Source organism: Ictidomys tridecemlineatus, chromosome 2 (assembly GCF_052094955.1).
Source record: "Ictidomys tridecemlineatus isolate mIctTri1 chromosome 2, mIctTri1.hap1, whole genome shotgun sequence".
Taxonomy (NCBI): domain Eukaryota; kingdom Metazoa; phylum Chordata; class Mammalia; order Rodentia; family Sciuridae; genus Ictidomys; species Ictidomys tridecemlineatus.
The window spans coordinates 151,011,379-151,020,556 of NC_135478.1; the positions used below are offsets into that span (position 1 = coordinate 151,011,379).

At 47.7% G+C, this 9,178-nt stretch overlaps 1 protein-coding gene and 1 pseudogene across 1 annotated transcript; both read left to right on the forward strand.

Moving 5' to 3' along the window:
* The first annotated feature begins 582 nt into the window (after nt 1-582).
* Nucleotides 583-3,821, forward strand: LOC101974619 (tubulin beta chain). The gene is made up of 4 exons (XM_021722245.3): nt 583-639; nt 1,364-1,472; nt 1,799-1,909; nt 2,590-3,821. Exons 1-4 carry the CDS (start codon nt 583-585, stop codon nt 3,639-3,641), a joined length of 1,329 nt encoding a protein of 442 aa, XP_021577920.2. The 3' UTR covers nt 3,642-3,821.
* Nucleotides 3,822-7,675: 3,854 nt separating this feature from the next.
* On the forward strand, nt 7,676-8,355 carry LOC144368626 (HUWE1-associated protein modifying stress responses 1 pseudogene; annotated as a pseudogene).
* Nucleotides 8,356-9,178: the final 823 nt, after the last annotated feature.

Genomic DNA, 9,178 nt, shown 5'->3' on the forward strand with positions numbered 1-9,178 from the left:
AAGCACTGTGCTACAGTATGGAATTGAAGGCAGGGGTGGTGTGGAGGTGGAGGCTATGCCCTGGAGAGGTGGGAATAGTATGAGTGAGACAAGCTGTCCAGTGGAGGCCCAGAAGCTTGTCCAAGGGAGAGAGGGGTAGGAGCTGAGTCCAGGACATTGAACCTCAGCCTGAGAGGAGGCACCAGGCAGGCACCTGCCTATATGCTGGGAGTACTCCCAGGTCTGGCTTCCTAAAGCAGGACTAAGTAAGACACAGCTAATGCCCAGAGACTTCTCCCGGTGACTGGATTTTCGCTTCCACCTCAGGTATAGACCAACCCTTAATATTGCAAGTAGAATTCATATTCATGATGAGGGCATCACCTGGGGCTTTACACAGGCATTTTTGCTCCTTCAATTTGAATCCCTTTCATAGGTAACCTCTCATTTCCCCGCCCAGCATTACGTCACTGGGGCTGGGCAGGATCCCAGGATAGAAAAGCAGAGCTGCTGGCTGAGGCAGTCTTCCCTAAACCAAGAGCTCTGGCCTCCTCTCTCTCCAAAGAGGCCTTCACCTCAGCTCCTTCACCAGCTTTGGGCATCATGCGTGAAATCGTGCTCATCCAGGCAGGCCAATGCGGCAACCAGATTGGCGCCAAGGTGGGCACGTTGCTGGGGACTGGACCCTGCGTGACACAGGCCAGGGCAAAGGGTCCCAAGGATAAGAGTGGACTGGGGGGGCGGGGTCTAGCGTGCGCGGCTACCAGGTGTGCCAGGGCAGCACATGAATATGGTGATGGAGCTAGGTGTGCCTTGAATCAGTGACCTTTAAATTACCTAGGGACACATCCATCCTCTGTGGGCACACTTTTCCTCATGATGGCCACTTTCTTCCTCTGCCACTCAGATGCCCTCCCAACACCATGCCTACCCTCCCTCACTCATTCCTTGCCAGGGTTAGGATCCAGAGGCCAACATGTACATGGCCGCCAATGACCTGTACCCTTCAAAGCTGCTGAGGTTTGTGCAAGGAGTGGGGCCACTTGATCCTTGGTCCTGCTAGAACCCATCCTGGGACCCATTCATTAGCAGGGATTCAGGGACATTCAAACTTGCCCGGAGGGACAGCCCCACTGTGCCCACTGCTTCCTACAAGAGGTTCTTGGTCGTCCCCTTTTCTCCCAATGTGCTTCCAGCTCGTCAGTCTGTGACCATATATGGCTTGTGCCCTGCAGACTTCCAAACCCCTAGGAAGCAACCGATATAGGAAATAGACCAGCTTTCTGGTCTTAGACTGACACTCTTAACTCTCTGACTACTATTCCAAGGCTATTCTAGTGACAGGATGCTGGGCCATGAGTGATTTTTTTTTTTTTCATTTCAGTTTTGGGAGGTCATCAGTGATGAACATGGCATTGACCCCACAGGCAGTTATCATGGAGATGGTGACTTACAGCTGGACAGAATCAATGTGTACTACAATGAAGCAGCTGGTGAGTATATCCATATTAAACTTGCTTCCCATGCTGTGGCAGTGGAAAAGTCCTAGGTGCATAGAAATGACAAAAGAATGCATTTTTGCACGTTCATATAAAATGCCAACCTCAAAAAACAGATTTCATAGTTCCTTAATAGTCCTTTTTTATTTAACACGACTAAGCATGCACAGCATTTTTTTTTTTCTTTTCCCTTTTTCATTCCTTTGTCTCAAATGTTGGAATCTTCTGTAATGAATTCTTCTGAGAGAACTACATAGAATTATGACCCTACCCATGTTTCTTTATCAAGCACAGGTGTAAGTGAGCTTTTGTTCCTGCAGGCAATAAATATGTTCCTCGGGCCATCCTAGTGGACCTGGAGCCAGGAACGGTAGACTCGGTGAGATCGGGACCATTTGGCCAGATATTCAGGCCAGACAACTTTGTGTTTGGTATGTCCTCATGGTCCATGGGACTGTGATTCACCTTCTTCCTGCCAGCCACACATTTCACAGTTCTCAGTGTTCTGTGCCCGGGTGAGACTGTGTCCACAGATGGCCCCAGTCCTGGCCTAACCTCTTGCATGGGGGTGGGGAGATATCTCTGGTCACTCTGGACAACTCAGGATTTCATGTCAGCCTCCTTTACAGCAACCCCTGAAGGGAAAGACTCAAGAGCAAGAAGAGCTTCTAATGAGGCTTAATAGGCTACAGGTCACTTGATGGGACCAGGGAAAACAGTGAATCAAATTAAAGTAATGAAGGCCAAAAGCAGAGCCTGTGACCAAGATTCAGACATCTGCCTAGAGTCCCTCTTTCCCTCTGATCACACTGTGCCTTCCTCTTGCCTCATGGTACTGCATGAGAGTATTGAACAATGTTCCCCTAGTTGCAGAGGCGGCTGAATTTTGTCAAACGTTTTCTCTTCCTCAACTTGTTTTTTTTTTTTCCACCTTAGGATGATCCCCAGCATTTTTGAGGTTCACTGATAACATTCAGTCTTGCAGACAGTCTTAGGTAACCAAAGCATATCTAAAAGGTTTTGTAAGACTAGTCTCACCTTCTCCACAGTGCAAATGACAGCACCCAGAATCCTTGTCCATTTGTGTCTCATATTCTCTTTCCTGTGGTAGGCCAGAGTGGTGCAGGGAATAACTGGGCCAAGGGCCACTACACAGAGGGAGCCGAGCTGGTGGACTCTATGCTGGATGTGGTGAGAAAGGAGGCGGAGAGCTGTGACTGTCTGCAGGGCTTCCAACTGACCCACTCCTTGGGGGGCGGCACTGGCTCGGGCATGGGCACCCTGCTCATCAGCAAGATCCGGGAGGAGTACCCAGACCGCATCATGAACACCTTCAGTGTCGTGCCTTCACCTAAGGTGTCAGACACGGTGGTGGAGCCCTATAATGCCACCCTGTCTGTCCACCAGCTATTGGAAAACACGGATGAAACCTTTTGCATCGACAACGAGGCCCTGTATGACATCTGTTTCCGCACCCTAAAGCTGACCACCCCCACGTATGGTGATCTCAACCACCTGGTATCAGCCACCATGAGTGGGGTCACCACGTGCCTGCGCTTCCCGGGCCAGCTGAACGCAGACCTGCGCAAGCTGGCCGTGAACATGGTGCCCTTCCCCCGCCTGCACTTCTTCATGCCTGGCTTCGCGCCCCTGACCAGCAGGGGCAGCATGCAGTACCGCGCCCTGACGGTGCCCGAGCTCACCCAGCAGATGTTCGACGCCAAGAACATGATGGCCGCGTGTGACCCCCGCCACGGCCGCTACCTGGCAGTGGCTGCCATCTTCCGAGGCCGCATGTCCATGAGGGAAGTGGACGAGCAGATGCTCAACATGCAGAACAAGAACAGCAGCTACTTCGTGGACTGGATCCCCCACAACGTGAAGACGGCCGTGTGCGACATCCCACCGCGGGGCCTCAAGATGTCAGCCACCTTCATTGGCAATAACACAGCCATCCAGGAGCTCTTCCAGCGCATCTCTGAGCAGTTCACTGCCATGTTCCGGCGCAAGGCCTTCCTGCACTGGTACACAGGCGAAGGCATGGACGAGATGGAGTTCACTGAGGCTGAGAGCAACATGAACGACCTGGTGGCCGAGTACCAGCAGTACCAGGATGCCACTGCTGAGGAACAGGAAGAGTTCGACGAGGACGAGGAGGCTTAGGAACTTCTCAATCTCCTTGGTCAACTTGTTGTCCACCAGCTCCTCTATGATTGTCAACTAAGCTGCTCAGGTGTGTCTGTCCAAGTGCACTGTACTGATAATATCTGTACTCCTAATTCAGGGCTCCATACTCTCCCAATTTTCCTTCTCACTGTTCTCAAAGTTTCAAGATTTTCTTTCATCAGGATAGGTTTTCTGCTTCAATGTTTTTGAGCAGTGTTCCTGTTCCTTTAGTAAAGAGATGAAACTCCTTTTTTTTTTTTTTTTTTGAATCTTCCCTCTCCCAATGGATTCAAATAAAGATATTCTCAAAAGCAATCTGGGAATGATGGTGTTCCAGAATCTTGTGAATCTGTAGAATCAAGGCTTTAGGTAAGGACTTCTCTTTATCTGATTCCTTTTGAACAGTGTGTTGAATACAAAGAAAATCAAGTGTTGCTTTACCTGTCAGTTAAAAAGTATACTTAAATTGGAGGTGTTTTAAAAGAGTAGGGAGGAACACAACAGAGTCCCGCCTAAAATGTACTTGAAAACCACAGCAGGAATTTAAGACAATGAATGGAAACTAACAATTTAACATTTTTTAAAAATTACATATTTCTAGCTATTAAAACTTGAATCTGCTTTCAATATGTGATCATTCTTAATGGATTAGGATCCCATTTTGGAGAGAGGGAAAAAAGCTGGGAAGGCAGGTGAACTGAGGTATGGGGTAAGGAAGGGAGTTTCTGAGGCTCTAGGATATGGTAGGAATAGGCAGCAATACAATCAGCCCTGTGCTAAGGAACCACTAAGATATGAAAATCCTTAGGGCAGCTTCATTGTAGAAAGTGTTTTGCTAACTTGTTGAATGCAAAATATGAGTGTGGGTTGTTTGCCTTCTGGCATCAGATGAAACCTTTTAAATAAAAGATACATTAGAGCCTGAGGTTGTGGCTAAGTGGTACAACACTTGCCTAGCATGTGTGAGGCATTGGGTTTGATTCTCAGCACCACATAAGTAAAATTATTGTGTCCATCTACAATGAAAAATATTTTTAATTATTTAAAGAAAAAAGATTAATTTATGACACATCTTTAGAAAATCCCTTCCCTTCCCCAACATTTCATAAAAATCTAAAGTGAAAACTGCCAAATTTTCCCCACAACTACTACTAGGGAGACATATTTATATTTATGGAAAGTTTTTACTACTACCTCACATGAGGCATAAAGCCTCTGGAGATTCTGACCACCCCATAGGTTGACAGTAGAGTGATCACTTAACAGTGACACACATTGTATTTGGAACTACATCATGGAACAACTTGGAAAACTGGGCAGGAGAGGTGATTTGGTGGATACTTCAAAGAAAGTAAAAGAAAAAAAAAAGCCAGCTAGGTTGGGAACATAGGAGGAGCACTTGTGTAGCATTTGCCAACAGGGAGGCCTTGTAACTGTCAGTTTTGCCTTCTAAGACCATGCAAAATTGGTGGCTCACAACATTTCCATTTCAATCGGGGGATAAAACCTGTTTTATTATCAGTCGCATTTTGGAAAGCTTTAAAAGGTGGTAAAGGGTGAACTACAAGCTCCTTCCAGCTGCTAAAGCTGGCAGAGGACATGCCCAAGCTTTACACAATCAGGCATTTGGGGGTGGGGGTGGGGGTGGAGGTGGACATCTCAAGGAGAAGTTCCTTTTCTCAAATGCAGTCATAGCTAAAGCATTAGAAATAAAAGTGAGGCAGCTTGAGTGGACTGCTTCTGCTGGGCACCCTGGATTGTTGCTTTCACCTGGTGTATGGAGGACAAAGCCTTCTCCAATGTGCTGGAATCCTAGGACTCTGGCTGGAGGAGCCTTCAGACTGAAGTGAAAGCTTTCTTTCCATAGCAGCAACAAGTAAACCCGAAGTACCATCAATGGGTTAAATGTATGTGTTCTTTGGAGCAGGACATGGCTGGTCTCACCAGGATGATCTATCCTGGCAGGTTCTATCATCTCCCTAAGCCATTGTCCTTCATCTGCAAAATGGGGGCAATCATAGTTTCTTTCCCATGGTTTTATTCCAGGACAAAATGAGAGGATGCATGGAAGGTGCACAGCATGGTGTATCTGTAGGCACATAGCACTTGAGTGTCACCTCTGCTATTGCACCTTAGAAAAGTCCTTATGATGATCAGCTCTTTGATTATATATTCTAACTTATGAAAGTCTTTATAAAGGTTCTGCTTGCTTACAGCATACTGAAGAACTGCTCTGACTCGGGAGCAGAATTGATTTACCCTTGTTGACTGAGACAAAACCTCCAATTGGTAGATTTTTCCCCTAAGAAAGAGTTTGCAAAATGTGAATAAGATTTGTCTAAAAACGGTCAGACTCCACTCTTTTGGAGTCTTTACCAAAGACTTGCCTTTGTTAGCACTGCATAATTCTGTTTAAAGTTCATCCTGAGCAAAGTCTTGTGCTAACTGCTTTCTTTTCAGAGAATGCAATTAAAGTAGCTCCTTGGAACAGTAGGAGAGCCAGCAGAGGGAAAAGTCACCAGGGCATTAGGAATGGGCAGGGCAAACTCACTGCCCCCCAGGCAGGAAGAGGACTAGAAGTGGAAGCTCCAAGAGTCATCCTTCCCTCAATGTCTACCTCCAAGTAACCTGGCTTTCCTATTCTTCACATAGGTGAGAAAGGTCAAGGTTTCTTTTCCTAGGTCCATTCATGTCACTCCAACTAGTGTACAGCTCACATTGGCCTGCCCTAACAGGCAAGGTCCATCTTAGCACTGGTGGCCAGACTTGAAGAGCCAAAGAAGCTGCAAGAGAGGCCATTACCACCCTTCTGAAACCCAGAAAATGGACAAGGTCTAGTCCAGTAACACTCCTCACTGCCAGTCTGGCAACACATCCTCCAGTAAACCCACCAAAGACTCAGTCCCCTGTGGAAAGGAGCATGCCCCCATCAGCCCTTCCCTGCTGTGATGGTCAACTTTGTGTCCATTTGAATGGACCTCATAGTGCCCAAATATTGGATCCAATACTGTTCTGACTGTGTCTGAATGTGTTTGGGGGTGATGACAGCATTTGAATCCATAGAGATTTCCTTCCCTAATGTGGGTAGGCCTTGTCCAATCTGTTGAAGGCCAGAATGGAATAACAAGGCTGAATAAGAGAGAATTCCTTCTGCCTGATGGCCTTCAACCTATCCACTTTTGTCAGCCTTGGAACTTGGCCTAAAACGTGGGCTCTAATTAGGTTTTGAGCTTGCCAGCTCCAGGATCCACTATAGAATTGCCTCTTCTGGTTCTCTGTCCTTTGATCTCAGACTATAGCCACCCACCCAATTGGCTCTGCAGGATCTCCAGGTCGATGACTCATGCTGTAAAAATTGGGATCTGTCAGCTTTCCTAACTGCATGAGCCAATTCCTCCTAATCTGTCCCTCTCTTTCCTCATACACACACCCCTTACTGGTTCTGGTTCCCTGAAAAACTCTTAACAGACTCCAATACCTCTGCTAATAATGGTTCTGAAAGCTGGTAGAGAGAGCAACCTGCCCCTGATGTCATGCCAACAATTCATTAATGTCTCCTGAGGTCCCTGTCACCTGCACCCACATCAACGTTCCATTAAAAAAAAAAAAAAGTTATTGCGTGTGTTGTGCTCTTTTTTCTCTTCAATGTATCAATGCCTGCTCATTAAAGCCTCACAAATGAGTCTTCGGGGTGGGCTTGGCGGCGCAATCCGATTTAGGTGGAGGGTTCGGTGGGCAGCAGCGGTGGCCTTAGGGAGGCGCAACGCCAAGGCCGGGAGCAAGGAGCAGTAGGCGGGTGCAGCGGACACAGCCACGGCCTAAGCACCCCCCACCCTGGGGCTAGGATGCCCGGGGTCTCTTCCGAATTGGCCAGGGCCGCGGGGCTGGGTCGCCGACCGTCCCGGGCAGGAAGCCTGAGCCGCCTCGAAGGCTGCGGGGCTCAGCCACCTGGCCACTCTAGAAGAGGCTCCCACGGGGGACCTCGCCTGAGGAGGACAGGGCAGCGCCGAGAATGCGGGAAGCCGCGGAGGATGGAGGAGCGGAAGGAGGAGGGCGAGGAGGAGATCCAGGAGCACGGGCCCGAGCGTTGGCTCCCTAGGTGGGAGCGGCAGTGCCAGGCCCAGGCAGAGCAGGACCAGCAGCTGCCCCCTGAGCTGCAGGAGGCGGCGGCCGCCGCGAAGCCCCAGCACCAGCTGCACCAGCTGTGGCACCTCTTCCAGGACTCAGCCACCACAGTGGCCCAGCTCTACAAAGACCCCGTGTGTCAGCAGCCAGCACTTTCTGTGTGTTCCCTTTCAAAACGCAACTGCCGCTGACACCAACCTCTACCAAAAAAGCGTGGAGACCCATCAGCGAAGTTTTGATTTTGGAGTTCAGATTGCTATCAGTGAGGCAATGAGGGTGCGCTGGCTTGGGATCAAAAACGCAGAAGAACCAGATTTCACCAGCTTCCTGGGTGGAAAGTTACCTCCAACACCAAACTCTAGAGCTCCCCAAGATTGACTGGAGTGTCCCCAAACCGAGTTACTTCAAAGGAAACTTCTCATCTGGAGAGACGGATTTGTAACCCTTCCTGGAGGCAAGAGCTCAGCATGGGAAAGCCCTTTCAACATATTTCTGTGGAAAATTGGTGAAGAGTGTGCCTGTGGATCCATTTTCACGTTTAGATTTAAATCCAGATAGATTGTCTGTTTGGGGGGTTTTGTTTTGACTATTAGAGTCAACACTTGGTCTAAAAATATTAAAATAAAATGTAAACTAAGAAACACAATTTTTGACTGTCAGCTAGCCTGTCCTAAAAAATGTTTTTAGAAAGTTAGTTTGAGCTTACTGGTTTTTAATAAGAATCTTTTTTCAACACTAACTAGAGTTTGTTGCTTTTCACTTTCATGTTGTACATGTTTTCTTACACTCTTGAGTCAAGGGAAGTTCTTACGTCTTAGAACTCTGATATGGTTATAGTTGCTTGGAGAGCCTGATCCATGACAAGAAAGTACAGCAGGTAATTGTTGGGTTAGTTCTCATGGGAACTGGGAACTGCCTTTGACAACTTTCATTTCTAGTGTGCTGTCCAGAATGAGAGTTGATGAGCCAAGTGAGAGAGGACACAAGGAAGAGTCATCGATGTCCCTTCTGCCTGTTGTCCCTCAGGTTCTCCTAGCTTTGATAGTTAGAGGGCACCAGAGATGCTGCTAGTGGACAGGCCCATCACCACCTCCCCAGCCAGATGTGTCATCAAAAGGCATTCTCAGTTAAGGAGCTTCAGTGTGACAAAAAAATCTCAAAAATAAATAAATACTCGTTTTTAAATTAATTGTGCAAAACAGGAAACATTAGCCAAAGTCAACATGTGCCTGACCCTGGGCAAGTCACTCATATCCTTGAACTCAATTTTTGTTCATGTTTCTTATATAGCAGAAATACTCTGGAAAACCCTTCTGAACTATAGGAATAACAGGATAGAAAAATCATCAGTATACTGCTGATGACCAATTTTTTGCTGCTCTAGGTTTAAGAGACCTCACAAAGGGGAA

What these genes read in the sequence shown, in the direction of transcription:
- LOC101974619 (XM_021722245.3), top strand. Translation starts at nt 583, where the DNA reads ATGCGTGAAATCGTGCTCATCCAGGCAGGCCAATGCGGCAACCAGATT. An exon ending in GCAACCAGATTGGCGCCAAG is followed by an intron (nt 640 to 1,363) that starts GTGGGCACGTTG and finishes TTTTCATTTCAG; the next exon opens with TTTTGGGAGGTCATCAGTGA. An exon ending in GTACTACAATGAAGCAGCTG is followed by an intron (nt 1,473 to 1,798) that starts GTGAGTATATCC and finishes TTGTTCCTGCAG; the next exon opens with GCAATAAATATGTTCCTCGG.